Below are 27,587 nucleotides of genomic sequence, written 5' to 3'. Positions count from 1 at the left end.
AAAGACACGAGCCCTCCATCTGCTTTAAGGCACACGATCCCCTCTCCCCTCTCCTGTGACAGGCACTACTAATCAATCACAGAACTCTTAAGAACTCTGAAGCTTAAGGCTGTGGGGAGCCGCCATCAGTCCCTTTGAAATAACATCTGTTCACTATTCCTTTCACAGAAGGTGGCAGCTGTACTGGAGCCCTGTCTGGGTAGGCAGGTGGCACCTCTATGGAAGGTGGTGTGTTTTGTGTGTTGAGTAAGCAAGTAAGAGGTGGTCTTCATTCTTTCAGCAAGTTTCTTTACTGATTGTTGGGCATTGAACTGAGCACTGGAGGTCAGAGATGAACAGGACTTAATCCTTGCCTTTGGAGGTTTAGGGGGATTCCCTGGTGGCTTAGATGGTAAAGAATCTGCCTGCAATGCAGGAGACCCAAGTTCAATCCCTGGGTCAGGAAGATTCCCCTGGAGAAAGGAATGGCTGCCCACTCCAATATTCTTGCTTGGAGAATTCCATGGACGGAGGAGCCTGATGGGCTACAGTTCATGGGGTCACAAAGAGTTGGACACGACTGAGCGAGTTTCACTTTCAGAGGTTTGGAGACCTAGAAGGATGAGGAGCAAGGGCTTGCAGTGGAGCAGCACCACTTCCTTAGACCATAGGAGTCTACCTTCAAAGGGTTGACGTGGGTGTGAGTTACTTCCTGTAAAGAGTATTGCCTGCATATAGCAAGGATAGTTGATTCTCACTGTTCAAGGTACTGGGAATGAAAACTGTCACCTGCCACATCCTTCAGTGAATAAAGGATGTTGCAGCCATCAAGCCATCACATTACAGCTGCCCAGATGGGGCATTCTGAGGCAACTTGGGCTGAAATGCATAGGATACCGGCCCCAGATTGCTAGGCTGCGCATGAAAGGAATGATTTCAATGAGCTCAGACTTTGCGTCTTCCTATACACAGGACGCTGGGAAAGGTTGGGGGTGGGAGGAGAAGGGGACGACAGAGAATGAGATGGCTGAATGGCATCACCGACTCTGTGGACATGAGTTTGAGTGAACTCCGGGAGTTGGTGATGGACAGGGAGGCCTGGCATGCGGTGATTCATGGGGTCGCGGAGAGTCAGACACAACTGAGCGACTGAACTGAACTGAACTGAACTGATACACAGGAAAGTGCTAAATTCCTTACATTGAGACATCTGGTTTTCCTTAATGAACAGTAATCTTTTGATGTTCCAACTACCTGGTCTTTGTTGCAAGTCTCCTATGTATTCTGGCTCCCCCTTTGCCTCTTTGAAGCGGTCCACTGTCAGAGTTATCTGAGATGCCGTGTCCTAGGCTTAAGGCCTCAGTTTTGTCCTTCAAATAAAGCATAACTCTCAAATTTTAGGTTGTGCATTTTTTTTCAGTCGACAGTACCTATGCTCTATGACGCTGCCACCAACACAGGATTAACAGATTCGGAATCTGCTCCAGGAAAAATACAGAGTTAGGCTCCTGCCACCTTCCAATCACATTTTTGCCAACTGTTCAATCCAGCATGGTGTCTTTATGTGTGCTTTTGCTCTTATTTGATACAAGCTGTTGATTCATTGTTTCATTTTGAACAGGGAAATCAGCAAGAAAAAGCACAAAGATTCAAGGAGTGTGGGCATAAATAGCTCACAGGACACCTGTTTGCAATGTGAGAGCTGCCAACACAAGGCAGTCCCCTCCCTCACTCTCACCAGGGCATGAGGACCTCAGGAGACTCAAACGTTTTGCCCGTAAAAGCATATAAGTATGGATTTGAAAGTTATAAAAAAAAAAAGTTAATGAATAGGCAAATTTGCAAATATGGAATCCGAGTAATGAGGATGGACTTGGCACAGACCATGGTGGTCATGTCCCACAGAGGAGGGCGGCAGCCTGAGCCACTGAGCAGGGCCCAAGGCCATGGGGATCAAGCATATGTAGCCTCCCTACTTTTCCTCCCTCGAGGGCTTAGAAAACTTTTTCAGAGAAAACTTTTCTCATCTGCCCCCTCCTAACTTCTACCCCATCAATTCACAAGTTAAGGGTAAAGATCTCCTTCCCCCGGTGGGTGGACTCCCTCTAGCGATCTTAGCCCCTCCCGTCTGCCCTGCTCAATCTTTTCACTTTCCTGGGTTGAAATTTTACAACTCTTTCTGCAGTCATTGCTCATCTTGTTTCCCAATCCCAACCACTGAACAGCAAGGTCTTGGGGGTTCCCTGGTGGCTCAGTGGTAAAGAATCCACATGCCAATGCAGGAGACATAGGTTCCATCCTTGGTCTGAGACGCTCCCAGATGCCGCGGAGCAACTAAACCTATGCGCCACAACTACTGAGCCTGCACTTTCGAGGCCAGGAGCCACAACTACTGAACCCATGCACTGCAGCCACTGAAGCCTGAGCACCTAGAGCCCATGTTCTGCAACAGGAGAAGCCACTGCAACGAGAAGCCGTACATCCACCGCAACTACAGAATAGCCCCCACTCGCGATGATCAGAGAAAAGCCCAATGAAGACCCAGCACAGCCAAAAATAAAATAAGTAAATAAAATTATATATTTTTAAACAGGAAGGACTTGAAGGAGGGGATTCTCTCTTTTTGTCCTGTGGCAACTCCTGGCATTAAATAGTCATTGAATGAAGTCGGGGGTCAGATGAGGAGGTAAGGGCAGGCCATGCTGACCCCGTGGCACTGCAATACCTGGTCCTTGGAAAACAAAGATGACCCATTGTCCAGTCCCGCTCTGACGGCCTCTGGCCCCAGTCCAGGGTAGAGAGCCCGCATGTCCTGAGGCTTGGAGTGGGGTTCCTCCCTGAGAGGCCTGGGAGCCTGCCCCTCAGAACTGCATTCCCACAGGCTGATGCAACCATCCAGGGCTATTACTGAAGATTGGGAGTGGCAGCAAAGATTGTTGAAGATTCTGCATTTCCAAAAGCAATACTTGAAGGTGATAAGAGCAATTCACACTAGTACTCAAGGAGTAAAGTGAAAAGGACTTATTCTTCCCAAAGCAACTGCTGTTAACAGCTTCTCCTGTGAGAATCCAGACTCTTCTTGGCTGTGTGACTTTTGAGCCTACTACCTAATTTCTCTGGGCCTTAAATGTTCTCATCTGTAAAACTGGAATATAATAGTAAGTACCTCATGGAATCACTGTGAAGAATAAATGTATTAATATATAAAAAGACAATAGCCTGGCACATGGTAAGCAATAGTTAGCTGTTATAAATTATACAACGTACTGTATATACATATAGTACTAAGTACCCTATACCTGTATACTCAGTCGCTTTCATGTCTGACTCTTTGCGACCCCATGGAGTATAGCCCGTCAGGCTCCTCTGGTCAAGGAGTTTTCCAGGCAAGAATATTGGAGCAGGTAGCCATTCCCTGCTCCAGGGGATCTCCCTACCAAGGGATGGAACTTGCATCTCTTTCATCTGCATTGGCAGGTGGATTCTTTACCACTGTCCCACTTGGAAAGCCCTCTATATATGTATACTAATATATGTATACATTTGTAGGTATTGTATACACATCTCCTTCTCCAGTGAATTTCTAAATGACAGTGACCTGTTCACTGTTAGAAATCTTGCTTTCATTGAATTATATACTTTGGAGCACTTCTTTTTTTTTTTTTTGGCCAAGATCCATGGCATGTGGAATCTTCCCCAAGCAGGGATTAAATCCCTGTAGCGGAAGGGAAGAGTCTTAACCACCGAACCACCAGGGAAGTCCTGGAGCACTTTTTATCTGACCACCTCTGCCTTTAAGAATCTGCTCTGTGTTATTCCGTAGAAAAGATGCACCAGGATTGACCTAATCTTTAGGACTTCTGGGCTATTTCTTCGGTTTGGTGCAGTTTGGGGGAGAAGTTTGTAACTATTGAGCACAATTTTAAATGCTTAACCTGCAATGCAGTAATTGTTTTTCGAAGAATTTATTCTATCCAATCCCCAGCCCTGGGGTACGGAGAACACGTTCCAGGTATTAATGGCGACTATGGCAAATGTGCACCGCTCGGGTGCACAAAGGACGTAGTGCAAGGTTGCTGGAGGAGAACTGGCTGGAGGACCAATCTTGGCCTATGCCCAGGCTTGTAGCTCCCATGCCATTCCCAAGGGGGAGGGCCTGTTACTGTCCCCGCCTAACCATCCGATAGGTCCCGCCCCTAATGGGACACGCCCACTATGGCCCCGCCCCACAACCGGCGCCACCACCTACGAAGCGCGGCCGCCGGCCAGACCCCGCCCCTCCCAGGCCAGACACGCACCAGTCCCCGCCCCTTCCTGCACAGACCCGCCCACAGGCTCCGCCCCACCCGGCGCTCAATGCGCTTGCGCGGGCGTCTCAGGCTCCGGGCCCCGGCGGCAGCGGCTCTTTTGTTTCCCCGCCGGAGCCCAAGTCGGATCCGAAGCTAGGGTCTGAGCCCGGGTCAAGACCGGGTTGGAGTCTCATCGCGTCCGCATCCCGGGCTGCCCGATGGGGTGCGCCCCCTGCCTACCGCCCCCGGTCTGTGCCGTCGCCTGAGCCCCGGCCTGCCTGGCCCGGCCCGCGCCATGGAGCCCGGCCGCGGCGGCCTGGAGGCCGTGGGCAAGTTCGAGTTCTCGCGCAAGGACCTGATTGGGCACGGCGCTTTCGCCGTGGTCTTCAAGGGGCGCCACCGCGAGGTGAGGGGCAAGGCGAGCCCGGGCAAAGCCCTGGCGAGGGCGGCCCCCCGCTCCGGGGGCCCCCCACCTTCAGCTCCAGGGACCCCCTTACCCCTACCGCCGGGCACCCCGCGTCCCCACCTCCACATCCCGGAGACCCCCTCATCCCGCCGGGGACCCCACATGTACATGGCCATCCCCTCATCTCCCCCGCACAGCCCCGGGCCCATATCCCTCTCATGCAGTCCTGACCGGTCATCTCCAGGGACCTGCCAGGTGCTTACCTGGCTTGGGCAAGGCCTTCAGGGGGTTGCCAGGTTCTCGGCACTTGAGGGACACCCACGCTTGGTTTTCAGAAACACGACCTGGAGGTCGCCGTCAAGTGCATTAATAAGAAGAATCTCGCCAAGTCTCAGACTCTCCTAGGGAAGGAAATAAAAATCCTCAAGGTGAGCCGACACCAGAAGTCAGAGGGGCGAGGGTGGTGGGTGAGTCCCCTCGCTCACGGGAAACTTGGCTTTCTGTCCTAGGAATTGAAACATGAAAACATCGTGGCTTTGTACGACTTTCAGGTAAGGCTTGGGTCTGTGGTTGTGGTGGGGAGGGGGTGTGCTCCCCCCAGGCTGGCCCCAGCGCAGCCTCAGGCCCTGGTGACTCCTGTTCCCAGGCCAGCTAACTGCTGGAGACCCTGTCAGGAGTACATTGTTCTAGGCCAGCATCTCATGTTGGGGGAAGGAGCTGGGCACCCCCATGTGTGGATGGGTGTTGGAGGCCTGATGGGACCTTGGAGACCCCACCCTCAGCCCAGTTCTTGGTTTGGGCTTCCTCTGGGCATGTTAGGAGAGCTCCCACTTTCCCCGGCCCCCAAATTGCCACGGGCATCAGCACTTTTCCACCAAGGGAGGTCTGGCTACTGTGTGGCCCTCCAGAGGTGTCGGACCCAGTGGTCCTGAAGGTGAGTCCTGTCCCCAGCCCAGGCCCAGGGCTATCCTGCCGGCCCGGACCACCTGTCTGGGCCGCCCAATTGTTTGTTGACATTACTCCAGTGGCCTGGCATTGGCCAGTGTCTCCCTGCGTCAGACTGGGGGAGGGGAGGAGCCAAGGGAGATTCCTTCTTGCTGGCAGTTGGGGCCAGCCACCCAGGCAGGAGGCAGGAGGGAGGCGGGCACCCAGCTGATGAGGCCACCCCAGGTCCAGCTAGCCCAGAAAGCCGAGGCCAGCTTCCCCCAGTGCCCCTGGCCTGTGGGCCTGGCGGTGGGGCCCAGCCTTGGCCCGGGTCTGAGACCCTGGAGCCCCAGTTTGGGACCGAGGAACCTGAGGCAGCAAATCTGAGGGCCAAAGTGCTGACTAATGGTTTTGAAACCTGTTTACTGAGGCCACGGGACCAGCCCCTGGCTGAGGGGAAGTTCCCAGCCCGACTGTGTTTTGGTGGCCTCCTCCCTCCTGCCCTGGCCTCTCCCTCCCCCTTCAGAGCTGGGCTGTGGCCTTGGGTGCTGTGGCATGACATGAGGTGACTTGAGGAGGGCCCACGTCCAATGTGACAGCGAGAGCAAGTGCCTGGAAGCTATGTCCTGTCCTCCTCCTCCTCTTCCTCCTCTCCCACTCTTCCCTACCCACCCCCGCACCAGACACACACACATAAACACACTTCTCTCCCTGCTTCCCATCCTGGCTGGGCCACACACCTGGTTGTGGGCAGTGCCACTTCCTCCAGGGCTGGCCGTGCTGTGGCTTCCCCTGTGCAGAGGAAGTGCTTAGGGGCCAGCCAGCCTCTCCTTTCCAGGCTCCTCACCTGGGGCTCTGTGCTGGCAGCCCTCGGAGTGTAAGGTGGCTCCCCAAGTCCTTAGACACCAATGTGAGACACGCTTTAAGTTGCTAAGTCGTATCCGACTCTTGTGATCGTATGGACTGTAGCCTGCCAGGTTCCTATGTCCATGGTATTTCCCAGGCAAGAATACTGGAGCGGGTTTCCATTATCTTCTCCACTGAGACACACCCATGGGACCCAGGAAATCATGGCTTTAAAAAACAATTAATGATTTGACTTAAGAAACAAAAATGAAGAAGCCGTACAAAAGGGGTGTGGAAGAAGGTGACTCTACCACCCCTGTCCCAGTGAACCCCATCCCCCCCAGAGGGTCTCGCTGGGATCAGGACACATCCTCATGCACCTTTTTGCTGCCACACCATCCACTGTTCTCCTGTGGTATTTTTTGCTTAAGTGTGTGTTTTGGAGAAAGTTTGTGTCATTCCACATTAACTGTCTCAGTCCTGAGGTGAGAAATGACACCCCTCTCCTCCCAGGAAAATTATCCCCCGTTCCTTCTGCAAGATTCAGCTCTGAAGCCAGGTGACCTAGTTCCAGTCCTGGTTCTGCCACTTAAACTAGCTGTGTGTCCTTGGACAAGTATCTTAATTTCTCTGTGCCTCCATCTCTTTCTCTGTAAAACAGAGTCTGGAGTTGTTTGGTTGAAACTGGTGTGCCAGTAGGCACTGTGTGTCTTAGTGTTGTTAATGATTGTGGCTGTGGGTGTTATTTTGCAGCTGTGGGGCATTCACGGCTCCATATTCCACAGTTGGCCTCATCAATCCGCCGCTGATGGAACACGGGGTTATTCTGGGATTCTGACATGTCAGCAGTGTGGTGGTGACTCTCCTTGATTCACCTTTGCCATGTGTATGTGTCTGCAGGGTGGATTCCTAGAAGTAAGAGGATGCGTATTTTAGTTGGGAACAGTTGCCAGATTGTGGTCCATTGAGGATGGACCATGGACACGGCAGTGCTGCCTGAGAGAGGGCCTGTCTCCCCTCATCGTTGCCAGGAGATCTGTTATCAGAGTTTCATCTTGGCCACGCTGAGTGGCGGAAAATGGCATCTCGTATGGTTTTGTTTTTCACTTTTGAGTGAGGCAGGCTCAGCATCTCTCCTTGTGCACGTGAAACTGGGAATGCCTCCTGCCCAGGGATGTATTCCTGTAGGTCTTGTGATTCCCAAGGCTGGACAGCATGGTGGTGAATGGCATGGGCCCTGTGCTATACTGCCTTTCTGGGCCCAGCTCCCCCATTTACTTACCTGTGTGACCTTGGGCAAACTACTCAGCCTCCTGGTGCCTCTCTGTTACCCAGAAAATTGGAGATTTTAACAGTACACCTGTGTCGTAGGGTGGTTGTGATGACAGCTTGAGTCTGTATATATCAAGTGCTTAGACCTGTGCGTGCTAAGTCACTTCCAGTCATGTCCAACTCTTTGCAACCCTATGGACTGCAGGCTGCCAGACTCCTCTGTCATGGGATTTTCCAGGCAAGAATACTGGAGTGCGTTGTCATTCCCTCCTCCCTGGGATCTTACCAACCCGGGGATCGAACCTGAGTCTCTTATGTCTCCTATGCTGGCAGGCGGGTTTTTTGCCACCAGTGCTGCCTGGGAAGCCTGGTTAGATCTGTACTTTCTTCTTAATAAGAGCTCTATAAATGTCGTTGATTTGTAGGAACTCTTTATATATTGGAACTGTTCATATATTAAGGAAAGCCCTTCTGTGATAGTTTACAAATACTCCCCCTCAGGTTGCCTCTTGTCTGTTGAGGTGGTTTTGTTTGGGGGCCATATGGAATAGTGACTGTTGTCAGGCCAGGCTGATGTGGGTGGGTGGTGGGTAGGCACCCGGCGGGGGTGAGGGGTGGGGTGGGGGGTGGGGGTGGTGCTCTGTCTTGAGGCCTGCAGACTTGTGGGGAGGCACCTGGAGCCCTGACCTTTCCTTGAGGGGTAGAGGGTTGGGCCCTTGGTCTTACCTTAGCCTGCTGTGTGGTGTCCAGATGTGCTCTTTCTGGGGAGAGCAGCCAGCCTAGGAATCTGGGGACCAGCCCTGCCCAGCGTGCCCAGGGAGGAGGGCCTTCCTGAGGCCCGCACGCCGTCTGGCTGGTTCCCACAGCTGGATGACTCACTCTCGCCAGCCTGGCCGACAGAGCCAGCTTCTTGTGACTTTGGGCTGGTGGACACCTTGTTGGGGGTGGCGGGGGGTTGGTCTGCCTCCCTGTGGGAACTTTGAGGACAGCGGCAGCCCTTGGCCTTGCTTTTTTCAGAGCCCCGGCTCAGTAGTGGGTGGACTTGGCCGTCCCCGGGAGGACTGTGTCGATTCCGTGTTTTCCATTCTGGAAGTGTCCCTGCTTTTCCCGAACCAGGGGCAGGCCCGGCATGCGGGAAGAAGGGGGCTGGAGAGAGCAGCCGGCCTCCCCTTTCCCCCTCCCGGGAGCCGCAGGCACACAATGGAAGCTGAAGGAGGCTCCCTGAGGACGGAGGGTGGGCCTTCCTCCTCAGGGTGGGGCCGGGCATCCCTTCCTGTCTGGGCGCTGTCCAGGAGAGCCCAGCCTGGGGGCAGGGAGCAGCCTTGCTCCCGTGGGCGGCTGCGCTCTGGCACTGGCTGTGGCTTTTGCCACCTTGTTGAGAGCCAAGACAGCCCACTCCCCAGGAGGTAACTAGGTCAGTGCCCGCCCGCCCACCTGCCCACCAGGCCCAGCCCAGGATCACCAGACAGAGTGGGCTCGGCCCAGCCCGGGAGCTCGGATCCTATTAAGCAAAGCACCTTAGCACCCTGTGGCGGGGCAACCTCCTACGTGCCTGGGCGCCCGTGCCAGGCTGCTCAGGACACCTGGCCCTGACACCCAGGCCAACCCCGTCCCCAGGGCCTGTGGGCACACCACTGAGAGACAGAGAGGGTTCGTGTCATCCCGCCTTGAAGGCCTTTCCCGTTCACCTCAGGCACACAGGTCGGGGCTCACCGCCCCCTGCCTTGGGGGCCGCATGGTGGAGTGGTCAGGACTCTGGTACCCAGCATTTCCCCTCCCTCGCCAGTTGTGTGAGAAGCAGAATTGCAGGACCTCTCTGCCCTCAAATAGGAGGACATCACTGGTGGGACCTGCGCAGTCCTCAGGTTGCACTGGGGGTGACTGGAGTGATGGAGGTGGTGGCCTGGGGGGCCAGCGCCTCAGCCGTGTACGTATTCTTGTGTTAATGACGTAATGGACCCCTGAGGACAAGAATACGGCTGGTAGTGCTCATCTGCCTACCTTCTCTCGCTCCAGTGATCACTGCATCCCCAGGAAGCAGTCAGGTGTCTGGACTGACCTCTAAGGAGGAGGCCTGCCCTCTGGAGCCCACTTGGTCCCCATTCCCTGGGGGAGTTTGTGAAGACCAAATTTAGCTCATGAGGAGGCGGGCCGAGGCAGAACCTTTTCAGGCTCTGGGTGGGCAGCAGGCTGCCAGGGGCTGACCAGCTGTGCCCTCGAGGCTGCACTGACCTCTCTTCCCCCACGGGGCCCAGAGAGTCGTCTTCTTCAGGGATCGGTGGGTGGTGGGGGACTTCCAGTGAGGCCCCAGGTGGCAGGAGGGCCTGGGCACACAGCCTCCTTGGAAAAGTGTTCCACTGGGGGCCCTGTGGGCCCAGTGTTGGGGCTCTTGTTGGACCTGGCCTGGGGTTGGCATGAAGGGTGGCGGGGCCTTGGGCACGTTTCCTGACTTCCTCAGGGAATGGCCGAGGCTTGTGCCAGCTGGCTGGTTTAGTGCCTTACAAACTGATGCCACTGGCAGGGAGACAGGCCCTGGCCTAAGGGGCCCTCTGACACTAGGCTTGAATCCCACATGGTGAGGTTTGGTGGGTGCGACTCCTTCCACCCCCCAGCCTTGACCCTCTATGCCCAGTAGGACCTTTGGGGTATGGGGAGGGCCCCAGGCCTAGGAGCCCCAGGGCAGTGGGCCCTGTGGGCTGGCGCCTCGGGAGGGAGTGCATCTGGCCTGGCATTTGGAAGCTCCCTGGCTGGAGTAGGTATGGTGGGTATGGGGTGCAAAAGACATGGATTCCTGGGTGCAAAAGACAGCATGTTGTCGTTGAGGCCACAGGGACATCCTGGTGAGGAGGTGAGCGTGAGGTGTGGATGCACCCATATTTGGGGGGCAATGGTTGCATCTCCTAGCCGGCAGGCCCTTCATCCCCGAGCATGCATGGTGGTGGCAGCGTTCCTGCCAGACCTGGGTGACTCTGGGGACAGATACCCCGTGGGCATGGATGCTGCATCCGTCTCCTGTCCCTGTCAGTCCCTGGCTCGGTGGGTGAGATGGGGGCTTTTCTGGGGAGCAGGGGCCCTGAGTTCCCACTCTGCTGCCCGTTTGGCTGCATGGCCCAGGCGAGGGGCCGAGCCCCTGGCACACTTGAGACAAGGGTGCTCCCTGGTGAGTGAGTTTGGGATCCTGCTCAGCACGTCCGCAGAGGTGGCCGTGGTCAGGGTGACAGCAGGTGAGGGAGCAGGTGGCCTGGGTGTCACGGGGAGTGGGTGTGCCGATCTCCGGGGTTATTTCTGGGTCCTTATCTCTGGCACCTCCCTCTGCCCTCTGCTGGGTCCTCTGCTGGGAGCCTCCGACTCTGCTCCTGAGCCTCCATGTGCCTTCCTCTGTCGTGATCTCCCTCTTTCTGTCCCCCTGTCTCCCTGTGTGCCTTCCCCCCTGGCCTGGGCCCCCCAGCCAGTCCTCGTGTGACCTCTTGGGACTCCCTCCCGCCCCTACCCTGAGTTATCTCTGCTCACAGCTGGCCTGGGAGGGCGGGGCCTGCAGGCAGCTCCCACGCTGTCACTCCTTGGGGGAGGGGCAGGGCCCCTGTGGACCTCTGTGGACAGAGCCTACCCCCCTCCTGGAGGGCCCCCAGCTGGGCACTTTGGAGGCTTCTTGCATGCCTGCTGGGATGCAGAGAGTAACCAGTCTGGGGAGGCGGGGTTTGGACGTGTGGAAATGGGCTTGATCCGGGCCCCAGCCAGCTCCGAGAGGTTTCCCTGTTGACCTCATCCCTGCTCCCTGGGGTATCTCCACCCCAGACCCACAGGCCCTGTTGGTAGAGCACTGGCGGCAGGGTGGGGGGTTTTCTTGTTACAGTGCGCTGGCATTTACACAGGGGGTGTCACTAGTGGCTTTGTGTCCCCGTTGGTGTGGGTCTGAGCGTGGAACCAACTTCCTGGGGGCAGGGTGACTGAGTCAGGGTCCTCTGTCCTGCTGGGTGGGGATGGGGACATGTCTGGGACCTGAGTAGGGGTGGAAGGCGGTGGCCCACTGCTGAGGGGTCAAGTCTATCTGGGCCTTGGGTGCCCTCCCCCAGAGGCCACTGAGAAATGTCCCTCCTGTAGCCACCTCCCCCTTGGGCTCCCCCCTTGCCTTGAGAGCTACAGGGCCAGCTCACACACTTGCCCCCTTACATGGGGGTGGGGTGTGTGTTAGAAGTTGGAGTTCTGGGAGTAGCATGCTGGTGGGGAATGAGGACTTGGGATTTTGCAGGGGGCGGGGGGGTCTTCCTGGTTTCTGAGACCCTGCAATGTACTAGTGCTGAAGGGGCTTGGGGACCTTGTCCTGGCTGGCAGAGCCCCCCACAGTTGGGGAAAACCCCACCTGGGGAAGACTGGAGGGGATAGTCTGTAGGAGAGCAGAGAGTTCAGGTCCACACCTGCCTGGTTGACTTGGCTCCTCCAGCCTGTTTCCTCATCGGTGACCTGGGATCTCAAGGGTACCTCCCGTAGAGACACTGGTGGAGGTTCCACACTGGCCCAGGCAACGGGCCCCTCAGACTTGAAGGCGTGGACCAAGCCAAGGATGCCGGTGTCTCCTCGAGGCCATGGGTGGCCAAGGACTGAACCGGAAGCTGGCCTAGTGCTCCTGGCTAGCAGTGGGCTGGCAGCACTGACCTGTAATCCTCTTGGCATCTTTGAGTCTGAAGGCAGGAGTGGTTGCCTTGGCCCGAGAGACAGGGCCCTCATCACCCAGTTGTGTCATTTTTGCGGGCCTGGATCCCCCACCAGGTGGGTCTGCTCATCCGCAACTCGCCACTCAATAGGTCAGGAAGTCCCGTCAGGACCTCAGGGCTGGAGCTGACCCTGATCCTGTTGGAGTCCTGGGGTTGCTGGGGGCCCTCCCTGGAAGGTGGGGTTGTCACTCCAGTCCTGACATCTCTCCTGGGACCTCAGCTCCTTTCCCAGCCTTGACAAACAGAGTGATATGATTGGCTTCTCCTCCTGTCACTTGGCCCTCAGATGTCCTTATGTCCTGGTCACTAACCAACTGGCTGAGCCCTGGCGTGACCCCCGGAGCTGCTGCCTGAGCCCAGGCAGTATGTTGAGCGCAGCTGCAGAGGCCGGGTGCCCAGGTCACACTGGGGCTAAGCTGGGCTTCCCAGACGGTTGCCAGACTGGGGGACAGGGCATGCTCCTCGCCACCTCTCACTGCCTGTTCTGTGTCCTGCAGGAAATGGCCAATTCCGTCTACCTGGTCATGGAGGTGAGTCCTGGCGGCCAGCTTAAAGGACCAGGAGGCTGGGCCCTCCTGTTTCAAAGGCCCCTTGTCATCTGGGGTTTAGAAGTTGTCCTCATGTCTGTGGACTTATCAAGCCAGCAGCCCAGCGGCCACAGCAGGGGCTGAAGGGGTGGTGAGCATCCCTGTTGACCTCCTTGAGAGTTGCATGGCACGTCTGCCCCAAGTGCCAGGGGAGCAGGTGTCCTGGGGTTGGGTGATAGGGAGACCTGGGCTGGGCTACAGGGTGTTGCCTGGCAGCTGACTAAGACGTGTGGCTGGTCTCTTGCAGTACTGTAACGGCGGGGATCTGGCTGACTACCTGCACAGTGAGTGGACACCCGTGGCTGGACGGGCTGCACACTCAGGCTCACCCTGACCCAGTGTGAGAGGTGGCCTGGTGTGAATGAGCTTTCTTAGGCCTAACGGTGGTGGCGCCTGCTGGGAAGGATGGAAGGGTGACTGAAGCCCTGTTAGGGTTACATGCTATGTCAAAACCATGAAGGATGGCCTTGCAGGGCAGACTTGGTCTGGAAGCGTCACTCTTGAGCTGGGCTCCATTCAGTCTGCTTGGATGTAGTGCCCTGCGGGGTGTCCCTATGACCACTGATTGGTGGCTCTGCAGGAAGACAGGCCTGTCCTGAGCGCTCTGGACTCCAGAGTTCCCTGGCTATCCACAGGGGGCGGGCCTCCCCAGAGTCCTGCCAAAAGTGGAGAACTACTCTCTCACCTGTTGGATGAGCCCTTCACTGGTTGAAGCTGGACTTGGGGCTTGTCAAGAAGCTGCTGGCCATGGTGTTTACTCTGAGCAGTAGGTGGAGGAAGCTGCTGAGAAGTGGTCCTAACCTGAGAAGGGGCAGGGTGTTCTGGGCGACACCATGGAGCTGGCAGGCGGGGAGGGGACACCAGAGCAGCTCAGGGTCAGGTGGTGTGAAGGACGGGTTCAGAGACCGCAGGGGAGCAGTAGGAGGCCCCTCACTGTGGGTTCCCGGGTGAGCTGCGCCCACCTGAACCCCGTCTCCCTGCAGCCATGCGGACACTAAGCGAGGACACCATCCGGCTCTTCCTGCAGCAGATTGCGGGCGCCATGCGGCTTCTGCACAGCAAGGGCATCATCCACCGGGACCTGAAGCCCCAGAACATCCTGCTGTCCAACCCTGGCGGGCGCCGCGCCAACCCCAACAACATTCGGGTCAAAATTGGTGAGGCGGGGTGGCTGGGGCCTAGCGAGCCCTGGGGCCTCAGCCGCCCCCCTCACACATCTTCCCTTGCCTGCAGCCGACTTCGGCTTCGCCCGGTACCTGCAGAGCAACATGATGGCAGCCACGCTTTGTGGCTCCCCCATGTACATGGTAGGTGGATACCCCCAGCCCCTGCTGCCTTGTCCTGTCAAAGGGGGCCTCCATCCATATGGGAGCAGGGTTCCCTCCCGTGTCCAGAGCTGAGCCCCATCCTGTGGTCTCATCTTGGGTTCCAGCCGACGTGGATATACCAATTGTTCCCTGCCATGTCTATGGCATTTGACATTTGGCTAATGTCTGTTTGACTGGGTGGCACCTGCCTGGTGTCTTTTCTGATTAGCTGACGCCTGGCTGGAGGCAGACTTTGGCCAGCACAGTTTAGTGTCCATGCTCGCCACACAAACTTGTACACCCCACAGGCCCCAGAGGTCATCATGTCCCAGCACTATGACGGGAAGGCAGACCTGTGGAGCATCGGCACCATCGTGTACCAGTGCCTGACAGGGAAGGCGCCGTTCCAGGTGAGGGGCCCAGGGCAGAGGGGTCTGGTGCAGATGTGGGCGTGCTTGTGTCTGCAGCCTGCCATAGTTGTGGGTCATTACAGTCCTGCAGCCACCCCTCCACTTGCATGACATGGTCACCCAGCTTCCCACTGTGCAGTCACTTCAGGGCTCTATCCTGCTTAGAGCCAAGGCCGGAGTCTCCACTGGCTCTGGGGCACTCCTGTGTGTGTCCATGTGTATGTCTGAACCAAGTGTCACAGCCTCCGTCCTACCCATTCCAGTGCTGGAGTGAGCCAGGACATTGATACCAGAACCCCAAAGTCTGGGGTGTACCCTGCATTTGGAAGGCATTGGCCTGTCCTTTGCTGGACCCTAGAAGGCCCATGCATCTGAGCCCACCCCACAGACACACGCATCCTGTTGTGACCCCATGACCTGACCTGGCAGCTCTCCTTTGCCACCAGCTTGCCCAGAACCTCTATCCCTGCCCAGTGACCTAGGCCAGCCTCCTCCACCCCCACCCCCCCACATACTGTTTTCCCCGTGTGGGCAAGCACAGGGCTGTCCCTGGCTGGCATGTCGGCCTTGGGAATGTTGTACCCTCGTGCCTGGAACAGTGCCTGGCACATAGCAGGGCTCAGTGAATGATTAATGAACACGCATGTGCCAGCCATGTGTTATCAAGGGAGGCAGGGCCCACTTGGGGAGCAAACTTGCTCTAGGGCCCTCTTCTGGAGCTGGTGCATGGGCTACTTTTTAATTTCAAGAAGCAAACAACCAGTTACAGCAGTTACCCAGAAGTCATCCACAGCAGATGGGTGGAAGGCCCAACAACCTTCTCTGGGCTCCTCTGGCCTCCGCCTTTGTGCGGTCCCCGCGATTCCACAGCCCGAGTGGGGGGAGAGGGTGCCCCTTCCTTGGATGCATGTGAGGGCCCTCGGTGTTCCGACAGGCTGGCAGTGCTAGACCGCGGACCTCTTGGGGTCAGAGGCACAGGGTGGGCAGTGGCCACATGGAGCGGGCGCTCACACCACACTCTGTCCTCGCCTTCCAGGCCAGCAGTCCCCAGGACCTCCGCCTCTTCTACGAGAAGAACAAGACGCTGGTCCCCACGTGAGTGCCCCTCCCCTGGCAGCAGACCCCCGCCTGCTTCCTCTCTGCCTCGACCAGACTGCCCTGTCAACGCTGTGCTCTGTGCCCTCAGCATCCCCCGGGAGACCTCAGCCCCGCTGAGACAGCTGCTCCTGGCTCTGCTTCAGCGCAACCACAAAGACCGCATGGACTTTGGTGAGTGCTGGCCGCCGGCCCCCCTCCTCCTTCTGACAGACCTGGGGGACGGGCCCTTCTAGCTCTAGGCCCTGCACCCCTCGTCCTGCACCCCTAGCTTCCAGGGCCCCTGTGGCTACAAGTGAGTGGGTTTCCCCTTTCCCACAGCTCCTTTCCCAGCTGTACCGATAGAAAAACCCCCACTTGTGCAACAGGCAGCGTTGCTGGGAACTGTCGGAAGGGTGGGTGGAGCCGGGCCTGGGCCACACTGGGGGTGCCAGATGTGTTCAAGAGCTTCCAGCTGGGGCTCTGTCTCCCCCCGCGCCTGGCGTGAGGCAGCCAGGACTGGGGCCAGAGCCTGCTGGAGCTCAGGCCCACAGGAAGGGATGGTGGGGGCCCAGCCTTCACCCTGGGAGCTCTGGTGTCGGACTCTCCTGAGCCCTGGCCCAACCTTTCTCCTGCAGATGAGTTTTTCCATCACCCTTTTCTGGATGCCAGTGCTGCTGTGAAGAAGTGTGAGTCCCCTGAGAGTTCTAGGACTCCTGTGCCTCCCTTCTCCCCATGGTCTTCCAGCCCCAGCCCCGCTTCCAACTCCCCAGTCCTGCTCCAGCCTGTAGTCCCCAGGGGCCCCCGAGGCCGTGGGGTGGGCTTGAGCTCTGCTGACTTGGTGCAGCGCGATTGGGGAGGTGGGGGCAGGGCCCAGGTCCTCTCCCTGGCTTCCTCTGGGGGTGGGGCAGGGCCCAGGCCAGCTTCTGTTCTCGGTGTGGGGTTTTCATGGGCAGGGTGGGAGTGTGCAGGGCCTGGGGAGCATCCCGTGCTGACATGCGCTGACCCATACCCTCCCCCAGCCCCTCCGGTGCCTGTGCCCTCGTACCCGAGCTCAGGGTCTGGCAGCAGCTCCAGCAGCAGCTCCACCTCACACCTGGCCTCCCCGCCGGTGAGTCACGCGCAGGGTCGGGGCTACAGGCTCCTCTGCCTTTGGCTTTGGGGCATGTAGGCGGCTGCAGGAACCCTGTTGGGGCTTCTGTCCTACCCAGGCCCCCACATTTATTTCTGCAGCATTGTCTGCTCAGATGACACCAGACTTACGTGTTCTGCTTATGGACGTGGAGCGGGTGGAAGTGGGGGAAGCCCCCTTTCAGGGCCCCCTCCCAGCTCGTGTCCCGGAGGCTGACCTGATGGCCGTCAGTGGGTTCAGGGCTGCATCAGCTCTGAACCATTTTGTGCATGGGAGGACACGGACAGGGGCCCCAGGCAGGATTGTATGCAGGGGTCCCTGTGTCCTGGGACCCGATCCCTGCAGCCCATGTTCCCAGCACAGGGATGGGGTAAGGTCTGCCGAGGTTGTGCGCAGGGTTGGGGACGTTGGGACTTGAACCTCCACCTGTCCATCCGTCTGTCCTGCTAGGCAGGGACCAGAGCTGGACTGGTGGCGGAGAGAACACCTTTCTGTTGCCCCGTCTGCTGAGCGTGGCGCAGGGCTTGCGTTCAGGCAGCCTTGCCCTCTGTACACATCCCCAGTGTGCCACGCTGTACGACCCTTCACAGGATGGAGGGAGAAGTGGAGGGTCACCTGAAAGGGGGTCTCCCTGGAGCTTGTGGGAGTGAAGTGCCTCCTCACTCTGGGGGGCAGGTGGCTCTGTGAGATGACTGTCCTTGCTGGGAAGTCATAGGTGAGGTGTGACCCGGTGGGGAGAAGATCATGCAGAGCCCTGGCCTCGTCCCCAGCAGCCCCGCTTCCCCCAGGCCCTGGGCCTGAGTCTCAGCGGGCTCCCCTCTGACTCCCAGTCCCTGGGGGAGATGCAGCAGGAGCTCCAGAAGACCCTGACTTCCCCGGCCGAGGCCGCCGGCTTCCTGCAGGGCTCCCGGGACTCAGGCGGCAGCAGCAAGGACTCATCCTGCGACACCGACGACTTTGTCATGGTCCCGGCCCAGTTTCCAGGTAAGGGGCCCCTCACGGGGTGGGCAGGGGGCTCACTGCAGATGTGCCAGACACACCCCTAAGAAGGGACCTGGAAGCTCCCATCCCAGATGAGCTTGGTCATCGAGTCAGAGCTGAGTCCTGCCTTTGGCCACACACAGGCCCTGTGCCCTGGAGTGTCCAGAGCACCTGCCCATCTGTATCTGAGTTATAGCCTCTGCCCTGCAACCCTTCCAAAGCCCTGTCCTGGGGTCCTCAGTTCCACTCCTGACCCTAGATGCTAGCGTGTCTCTTCGCTGGCCCTAGCCACCAAGACTCCTCTGAGATGGGGCTGGGTGGGAGCAACTTAGCAGCAGCAGCAGCAGCAGAGAGCCAGCCCTGGTGTCCAGTGGACCACCCTGAGCCTGTAAGCTTGGCTCTGACGCAGAGGAGGGGCCTGGTACCCAGCCGAGGGTATCTCAAGGAGGGCAGCAGGAGGGAAGGTGGGAACCTGAAGATCCGGGAAGAGGGACAGACCCACATTGGGAGATGTGGACACCCTGCCTGAGGTTGGCTGAAGGCTGGTGGGCAGGGGAGATACCAGGATCTCCTTTAGAGCCCTGAGTCCAGACAGGCAAAGGGAGGTGGCAGTGTGAGTGCCAGAACAGGGACAGGAGAGCGCTGGGCCCCGCATGGCCCCCACCATCCCAGGAGGAGGTGTCTGGGTCCAGCCTGACTCATCTCCTGTCCACAGGTGACCTGGTGGCTGAGGCAGCAGGTGCCAAGCCGCAACCGGACAGCCTGATGTGCAGTGGGTAAGCATCCCCCAGCCCTGTGCCCCTTGCCCCCTGTTTTGGGGGAAGGGCAGTGCTCTCAGGTTATCTTTCGACCCTCTGGGTCAGAGTTTGGGCAGAGCCAGGTCTGCTGTGCCCAGTGCAGGATGGAGTCCCGAGGGTGATGCCAGAGTCCGTATGTACATCTGTCCTGAGTGGGGACTGCCTGTTGCTCTGTCCGCAGGAGCTCGCTGGCGGCCTCCACAGGCCTGGACAGCCGTGGCCGGACCCCGTCTCCTTCCCCGCCCTGCGGCAGCTCCCTTAGCCCCTCAGGGTAAGTGGGGCAGGGGCCACCTAGGCTTCCCTTGGCGTCACAGCACCAGTGCCAAGCCGGGCCATGCAGGAAGCAGTCATGTCCAGAGGCTGGGCAGGCTGCCAGGCCCCTCATGGGTGGTCCAGCGGAAGGGAGGGTTTGTGGTGGGAAGGATGCAAGGTCGGGGCTGGGGCCCACAGGGGCTGTAGGAACTGCCAGAGACCAGTGTCATCAGCCCCATTCCCCGAGCTTGTAGGGCCAAGGGGGCAGGGATGCTCAGAACCCACAGGAGCAGCACACTCACTGTCCTCTGTCCCCTTCCTATTGGCTGGTCCCAAGCAGGGAGGGAGTGCCCACAGACAGCCCTGGTACCCACTGGAAGCAGTATTGGCCGTGTGCGGAGACAGGGAAGCAGGTGGCTTGAGTGGTCTCTGCCCCAGGATATTGGGCCTGCAGTGCCCCACCTGCAATGACCCTGACCTCTCTCTGCCCACCACAGCCGGACCGGCACGTTCTCCAGCAGCAGATGTGGGGCCTCTGTCCCCATCCCAGTCCCCACGCAGGTGCAGAACTACCAGCGCATTGAGCAGAACCTGCAGTCACCCACCCAGTACCAGACAGCACGGTGAGTGTGGGGCCCCCACTGGCCGGGCTCGCCTGTGGTCAGAACCCCACTTGGGCGGTGCAGGGCCATCTCTCAAGCACGGTTGTGCGGGCTGCACACTGCGTAACTGTCAGTGCCACCACTTGCTTCGTGGACGTTCTGGCACTCTAGCTCTATGGTGACCGCTTGTGTTTATAAAACTGATGGTGATTTGTGTTAAGTTCCAAAAGAGAGTGGGAAGGCGTACTTTTAAAATTAATTCCCAGAAGCCCCTCTGAGTTGGCAGTCACCCTGGCAGGGACTGGGGACCCCCAGTTGGTTTTGGCTCCTGGCGAGACCCACTATTTGAATGGAGGGGGACAGACATGTGGTATGCTTGTGGCCTTTGCCGAGCGTGACTGGGCAACTCACAGCTTGTACCTGCTTGTCCCCAGGTCCTCTGCCATCCGCAGGTCAGGCAGCACCAGTCCTTTGGGCTTTGCACGGGCCAGCCCATCACCCCCGTCCCACGCTGAGCATGGAGCTGCCCTGGCCAGGAAGCTGTCCCTGGGCGGGGGCCGGCCCTACACACCGTCTCCCCAGGGTGAGCCTGTATACTGCTGGGAGACCCAGCCTCTGAGCTGGGACTGGGTGTCTCCACCCTGGGGCAGGGGAGGGTCTCGCTCTCCATCCCATGTTGACCCTGGCAATTTCTCTTTCCCCCAAGTCGGAACCATCCCTGAGCGGCCAGGCTGGAGCGGGGCACCCTCCCCTCAAGCATCTGAGATGCGGGGTGGCAGGTCCCCTCGTCCAGGTGGGTGCAGCCCCAGCCTGATTGATGGGTTTGAGGGTGGAGCTGGGGAGGGCAGAGGAGCTGGGCTGGCCTCCCTGGGCTGGCCTGTCGCTGCTTAGAACAGTGGTTGTCTTCCTGTCCACAACCATCATTTTGTTTTTTTAAGATTTATTTAAGTATAATTTTCTTTCTTTATTTCTGGCTATGCCGGGTCTTACGGTGCTGTGCGGGCTTTTCTCTAGTTGTGGCAAGCAGGTGTGCAGGCTTCTCATTGTGGTGGCTTTCGTTGCAGAGCACAGGCTCTTTAGTAGTTGGGGCACACAGGCTCAGTAATTACAGTTCCTCGGCTCTAGAGCACAGGCTGATTAATTGTGCTGCACAGGCTTAGTTGCTCCGCCGCATGCAGGATCTTCCCGGATCAGGGATCAAACCCAGGTCTTCTGCTTTGGCAGGTAGATTCTTTAACATTGAACCACCAGGGAAGCCCCCATAATCATCACTTCTTGTGAATTGAAGAGAGAAAGAAAATTCCATAAGTCTGTTTAACAAGCTCTAGCCTTCAGGTTATGGAGCCTAACTATGGGGTTCAAATTCAGCCCTCCCTCCTGTCATGCTGTGTGACCTTGGGCAGGTGTCTCAGTGTCTCTGTGCCTGTTTCCTAAGGTACACAGTAGAGCATAGGTGCAGTGTGGCTTGGGTGACTGAGGGCAAAGGGAATCCTGAGCAGACTGGGGGCCTCCATACACTATTGGTTGGTGGTGTGGGTGGGTCCAGGCATCCACGGGTGGCTGTGACTGGGCCCATCCTGTCCCCTCCCAGGCTCCTCTGCACCTGAACACTCTCCCCACACCACTGGGCTGGGCTGCCGCCTGCACAGCGCCCCCAACCTGTCCGACTTGCATGTCGTCCGTCCCAAGCTGCCCAAGCCCCCCACGGACCCACTGGGGGTGGCATTTGGCCACCCGCAGGCCAGCCCCCCCCAGCCCTCCCACGGACTTCAATCCTGCCGACCCCTGCGTGGCTCGCCCAAGCTACCAGACTTCCTGCAGCGGAACCCCCTGCCCCCTATCCTGGGCTCCCCCACCAAGGTAATGGCCCCAGACCTCCAGGTGGTGGGTGGGAGTGATGCTGTACTTCTCCCATGTGCCTGGGCCACTGGACTTTCTCCCTGGTGGGATTCCTGCAGGACAAGAGGGTCCCCAGAAGCTGGAGGTGGGGCCTGCATGCTCCAGCACAGCCGGGCCTGCCCTCTGCACCCAGATCTTTTGCACCGGCTGGTAGCTGACTCCGTAAATCTCCCCATTTACACGCGGAGTCCCGCGATGAAGACTGGCCCCAAAAGCAAAACCTCCCTTGGCCCTTGATGGGACGTATCCTGACCCTGGTCCAGCGTCCAGAGCACCAGAGAACCTAAGCTGCCGCCATGGGCAGATGATTTAGTTCAGCCCTTGCTTCAGTTTTTCTGTCTGAAATGGGGCTAGTACCTGCAGCCACCTGATGGTGTCTGTGTAAGGGCATAGGTGCACACGTGTGTGTCCAGTGTGCTACATGTCTGCATGTGTGCCTTTGCTCCAGCACAGGACGGAGTCATACACACGCAAGTCTCACTTCTTTGCTGTGAAGGCCTGGGTCAGTGAGGGCTTTTGTGGAGGCGTGGAGCCTTGCAGATTCAGGCCAGCACTGCTGACCCTGTCAGGATGTTAGCGTAACTGTGCCGGTTATTCTCAGCACCTTCCCTGCCCCTCCTAGACTGTGCCCGCGTTTGAGTTCACCAAGACCCCCAGCTCCCAGAACCTGTTGACCCTCCTGGCCCGGCAAGGTGTGGTCATGACGCCGCCACGGAACCGGACACTGCCCGACCTCTCCGAGGTGGGGCCCTTCCAGGGGCAGCAGCTGGGCCCTGGCCTGCGGCCCACTGAGGACACCAAGGGCCCCTTCGGAAGGTGAGTGTTGAGGATTCCCCTAACACTGCATGGGGAGTTGAGGCCCAGCCTACCTGCTGTTTGCCTGCACCTCACTCCCTCCACCACCCCTTCTGAGCCTCAGTTTGCACATCTCTTCAATGGGTGACAGCAACTGCCTGGGCTGGGCACGCTGACCAAGGGTTCCCCAGGCCCTGCCTGTGGGGTGTGGGGGGCCAGCCCTGGGAAGTGGGTAGACTGGTACCCCCCGGGGTGGCTCATGGCACCTCTACCACCCTTCACCCTGCAGGTCCCTCAGCACCGGCCGCCTCACGGATCTGCTCCTTAAGGCTGCATTTGGGACGCAGGCTCCCGACTCAGGCAGCACGGACAGCCTGCAGGAGAAGCCCATGGAGATTGGTGCGCTGGAGGGGGCCAGTGGGGAGCTCTCTGGGAAGTAGGGGGACTGTGGTGGGAGGAACCTGAGTGCCTCTTCTCACTCCCCCAGCACCCTCTGCTGGCTTCGGAGGGAACCTGCACCCAGGAGCTCGTGCTGGGGGCGCCAGCAGCCCTTCCCCCGTAGTGTTCACAGTGGGCTCGCCCCCCAGCGGGACCACGCCACCCCAGGGCCCCCGCACCACCATGTTCTCAGGTGAGGACCGTCTGGTGTCCTCGAAGCTGCAGTGAGTCCGTGGCGCACGCTGTCCTTCAGGAAGCGGGAGGGGCGGTGGCTGATGGCACCAGTGGAGCAGGGGTGATGCCTGGGGTACCAGCCCCGTGCTGAGGCCCTGGGAGGGTCCTTCCGGTAGGCTCAGGGGTCCAGGGCTCAGAGCTGCCTCTGGGCAGGCACAGTTCTGTGCCCAGGCAGTTGCTGTCACCCACACAGACAGGCCTCTGCAACCCCAGCCTCTGAACTTGAGGGTCCCACCTACAGTGGACGGAGGCCCGGGAGTGGTGAGGCCTCCACTGTGGCTCTACTCCCTGGAGGGAGGGGAGCTGTGTGGTGGGGACCAGACTTTGTGTCTCAGAGTGGCAGAAGATTGATTGATGGGAAAGGGGCAGCCGTGGTGGGGGCCTCTACTCACCAGCCCTCTCCCCACAGTGGGCTCCTCCAGCTCCCTCAGCTCGGCCGGCTCCTCCTCCGCCCGCCACCTAGCGCCTGGGGCCTACAACGAGGCCACTCTCGAGGTCCCCGCCCCCGGCCACTGCTGCAGCTTTGCTGACCCTGTCACTGCCAACCTGGAGGGGGCAGTGACCTTTGAGGCCCCCGACCTCCCCGAGGAGACCCTGATGGAGGTGAGGGCTGGGGCCAGGGCGAGACCCGACATGATCTCTGGGCAGGTCTGGTCACGGGACTGTCAAGGTCCATTGCTCAGCCGCCCCATCTCCCCAGCAAGAGCACACGGAGATCCTGCACAGCCTGCGCTTCACGCTCGTCTTTGTCCAGCACATCCTGGAGATCGCGGCTCTGAAGGGCAGCGCCAGTGAGGTGGCCGGGGGGCCTGAGGACCAGCTGCAGGAGAGCGTGGTGGCCGACCAGATCAGCCTGCTGAGCCGCGAGTGGGGGTGGGTGTGCCCAGCCGGTGCCCAGCAGGGAGGCCGCCTGGGGTGTGGGCCCCCCAGCCCCCTGACACATCTGTGCTGCCCTCCAGTTTTGCAGAGCAGCTGGTGCTCTACCTGAAGGTGGCTGAGCTCCTGTCCTCGGGCCTGCAGACTGCCATCGACCAGATCCGGGCCGGCAAGCTCTGCCTGTCGTCCACCGTGAAGCAAGGTGTGTGCGGATGGCTTGGGCTCCCAGCAGGGTCGGGGCAGAAGGCTCTGAGCTCGTGGGGAAGACAGGGAGGATGAGGTGATGGAAGGCCTTTCTAAGGTTACCTGGTACAGACCCCACCCAGGTGGGAAACAGCCAGGGGGATGGTAGAAGGCCAGGTGCAAAGGCCTGGAAGCAGGGCCCTGCGTGTCTGGGAGTGGGAAGGCACTGTGCGCATTGCTGGGACAGAATGCATAGGAGGCGGGGTCAGAAGCTGCCCCGGGGATGGAGTGAGGGGCTTTTTGCCTGTTGGTCCCCACTCCTGCAATCAGCCTGAGCTGCGAGTTCCCCTCCTGCAGTGGTGCGGAAACTGAACGAGCTGTACAAGACCAGCGTGGTGTCCTGCCAAAGCCTGAGCCTGCGGCTGCAACGCTTCTTCCTGGACAAGCAGCGGCTCCTGGACCGCATCCAGAGCGTCACTGCTGAGAAGCTCATCTTTAGCCACGCAGTGCAGACGGTACAACCTGCGGGACCCCGCATAGGGAGGAGCTGGGAGAGCGGGCCAAGGAGTGGGCAGGGCTGGTTGATGGCCACGGCTCTGCCATACTGCAGAGGGCGTTGCTCCACCATGCTGTCTACTCTGCCAACCAGTGATACACAGGCCCCTCCAGCCCCAGCAGGGAGCCTAGAGCTCACCTGAACTCAACCCCCACAGTGTGGCTCCATAGTCCAAGTGTATCTCTGGCCACCCCTCTCTAAAACTCAGTTTTCTTACCAGGAAAACAGGGGACCTGGTTTTCAAGCCTCTTCACAGGCGAGTTGGTTTCTTCTGCAGTAGAAGAAACCTGTGCAGGCAGTCCAGCTCAGAAGACACAGCGTGAAGACAGCTAGGGGCGTGGAGGGGCCCTGCTCCGTGTTCTGCCTTTGTTGCTTTCTAAAAAGAGTGGTTTCTAAGGCAATCTCTGTTTTTTGAAAAAAAGCCACTTGTAGTAAAAGCAACGTATAAATAAATGTTTGGGAAAAGTCTGCCTTCTCATCCCCAGACTCCTGGGGTGACCATTGCTAAGTTATACCATCGCTGGCCCGCACTAATAGGGACTGGGGCCAGGTCCGAGGGAGCTCTTTCCCCGTGGCAGTGCTGACCTAGGGGCAGAGCTGGCCACCCTCGGGGTCTGACCTGCAACCCCGACTGCCCGAGGTGAGCGAGCATCTGTTTAAGCCTCACGTGACTTGGACGGTGCCCACACCACTCTGCCCCGTCACTCATGCCGTCCAGCCTGCAGACAGTCAGCCCGGGTCCTCCTTCCCTGTTGAGGGGCAGCCAAACCCAGCTTCCACCTTTGCCCGGCAGGTGCAGTCGGCCGCCCTGGACGAGATGTTCCATCGCCGGGAGGACTGTGTCCAGCGCTACCACAAGGCCCTGCTGCTCATGGAGGGGCTGCAGCAGATTCTCACGGACCAGGCGGACGTGGAGAACATCGCCAAGTGTCAGTGCCGCTGGGCCCGGGGGAGTGGGAGGGGGCAGCCAGGCACCCACTCACTGGGTACCCTCTCTCCCTCCCTCGCTGCAGGCAAGCTGTGCATTGAGCGGAGACTCTCAGCCCTGCTGACCGGCATCTGTGCCTGACCTCTTGGAGGCCCGGCCTGTGGTGCCGAAAGGACTGGACCTTCTCTGCAGACCCATGGGGCGGGGAGCAGTGTGCTGGCCGGGCTGAAAGAGACAAGCCTGTGGCCTTGACACTGCTCGCTGGTGCTGGGGCAAGATCCTCGGCTCCCCACCCAGCGGCCAGAGCCAGGCCTCAAGCCACTTCTCCATCTCCTGGGCTCCTCGGCCATGGACTTCAGGGCGGTGGAGCGCCCCACCCAGAACCTCAGCACAGGCCAGTCCCCTGGCCTGACTGATGGGCAGAACTCCTAGCCCAGCCAGCAATCTGAACTTCTCTCTCGGCTGCCTCGATGGCAGGTGGGGATGTGTGGGCATCCCAACCCCACCCAGACCCCAGGAGCCATCATGCTGAAGACAGAGGCCCTGAGACCATGATGTCCACTCAAGCCAAAGCCGCCAGGCCTGCCCAGTGGATCCACCCAGGAAAAGGTGTATCCTCCTGGCTCTCTCCTCTGCCCTTCCCCGAGACCACCACCCAGCTTTGTGAATCACCCAGCACTTTATGCAGGCGGACTGGACCCGGGGCTGCCACTCGGTCCCGGCTGTTGCACTATGAGGCGTGTGTGCACACCCATATTCTCATGTACGTGTATAAACAGCCCCGTGAGCACATGAGCTGTGCCCGCCGCCCGGGACCCTCTTCGGGAGATAGCCGTCTTATTTAAATGTTCTTTTAGGGACGGACAGTACGAAGCACCGAGCTTCCAAAACCCAGCACAGACGTTGCAGTCTTTCACATTTTTCTCCTAAAACGTGTCTTATTTTCTGCAACTCTTACTTCTCGTTTTTTTTTTTTTTTTTTAAAGAAACTCATACAAGTTGATGTTTTCAAAGGATGGGAACAGGGCAGGGACAGCCTCAGCAGCGATACCGAGACCTGGGGGGCTGATGGTGCTGGGCACGTGTGGTCTACGCTTGGCTGTCTGCCCTACCCTCACCCTCGCTTCCTGCCTGAAGATGGTGGGCAGGTGATGACCGTATTTGTGCAAAAGCCTCCCAGTCCAGCTTTCACAGTAGGTTTTGACATCAAGTTACCCCCTACACACCCAGGTCCTGGCCACAGTGGGGGGGTTGGCAGAAAAGCCCTCTTCCTAGCCCTAGGGTGCCCTTCCCTGATCTGCCCAACTCCTCTCAAACCTGTTCACAAGGTTGCAGAGGGGGCCCCAGTCCATCACCCACAGCTTTGAGGTCTCACCCCAGGCCCAGGCGGAGACCCTCATGTGTTTCTCTCTCGGTGATACTTGAAATCTTGCCTCTGTGCTTGGACCTAAAAGCAGCAAGCAGCCCTGGGACCCGTTTCTGTCTCATCACCAGTGACTTGAGTTTCTCCTCCAACACAGAATGTGTTCGTATTTATTGCTTTATGATCAGCTGGAATCAGGGCCACTGGGAGGCCAGTGCCATGGGAGTAGCCACTCGCAGCTTTGTTCGCTGCCAGCCTCCCAGGGCACAGGGTGCGTGCTGCCAGCCCGTCCTGTTCTCCATGACACAGCTCTCCTCTTGATCTACCTTAAAAGGCGTTTTGTGTGACCCCTACTCCCCCACACACACCTTTATGTTAAATTGTGTAATATCAATTTAAGGAAATAAACGTCTGGATTTATTGAGCTGCTGTTAGTGATGTTTTGTCACTGTCTTGTTCTGTCACCTCTTTCTTGGTCCCCTCGTCCCCATGTTCTTCAGCGTCACCTGGAGATTGGGGATCAGGCTCAAGTCAAAGCTGAGGAGCTCAGTCTTCTGGGGGTTCACCGGCTGCCAGACCATAACAGCAGCCACAGCATTTCCATCCCCACGCTCAGTGCAGGAGGGTCCCCTGCTCCACGTCGGTGCGGGTGTGAGAGGCTGTGGTTTTGATTTGTACAACCCTGATGGTTAGTGACCCCAAGTGTCTTCTCGCGGGTTTGTCAGCAATTTCTAGATCTAAGTTC

General features: G+C 58.6%; 1 protein-coding gene across 3 annotated transcripts; it reads left to right on the top strand.

Annotated features, from left to right (window-relative positions):
- Positions 1–4,340: 4,340 nt before the first annotated feature.
- ULK1 (unc-51 like autophagy activating kinase 1) lies at positions 4,341–26,469 on the top strand. Of its 3 annotated transcripts, none has more exons than XM_055405020.2 (28): positions 4,341–4,674; positions 5,010–5,102; positions 5,184–5,225; positions 12,926–12,958; positions 13,263–13,299; positions 13,999–14,172; positions 14,249–14,322; positions 14,631–14,732; positions 15,769–15,827; positions 15,919–16,001; positions 16,445–16,495; positions 16,829–16,917; positions 17,769–17,922; positions 18,635–18,695; positions 18,898–18,987; positions 19,466–19,591; positions 20,005–20,153; positions 20,277–20,363; positions 21,162–21,430; positions 22,092–22,285; positions 22,554–22,663; positions 22,752–22,895; positions 23,346–23,539; positions 23,637–23,809; positions 23,896–24,014; positions 24,353–24,510; positions 25,345–25,480; positions 25,565–26,469. In XM_055405020.2, the coding sequence occupies exons 1-28, from the start codon at positions 4,564–4,566 to the stop codon at positions 25,618–25,620; spliced, it is 3,168 nt and encodes a 1,055-aa protein (XP_055260995.2). In that variant the 5' UTR covers positions 4,341–4,563; the 3' UTR covers positions 25,621–26,469. The 3 variants fall into 3 exon arrangements, with proteins under 3 accessions (XP_055260995.2, XP_088684217.1, XP_088684216.1); XM_088828091.1 differs by having other exon boundaries at positions 17,727–17,922; XM_088828090.1 differs by having other exon boundaries at positions 17,712–17,922.
- The last annotated feature ends 1,118 nt before the right edge of the window (positions 26,470–27,587 follow it).

The sequence above is a fragment of the Moschus berezovskii genome, chromosome 19 (genome assembly GCF_049115385.1).
Source record: "Moschus berezovskii isolate FMDL1 chromosome 19, NW_MosBer_1.0, whole genome shotgun sequence".
Lineage (NCBI taxonomy): Eukaryota > Metazoa > Chordata > Mammalia > Artiodactyla > Moschidae > Moschus > Moschus berezovskii.
This window is presented reverse-complemented; position numbering and strand designations above follow the sequence as displayed.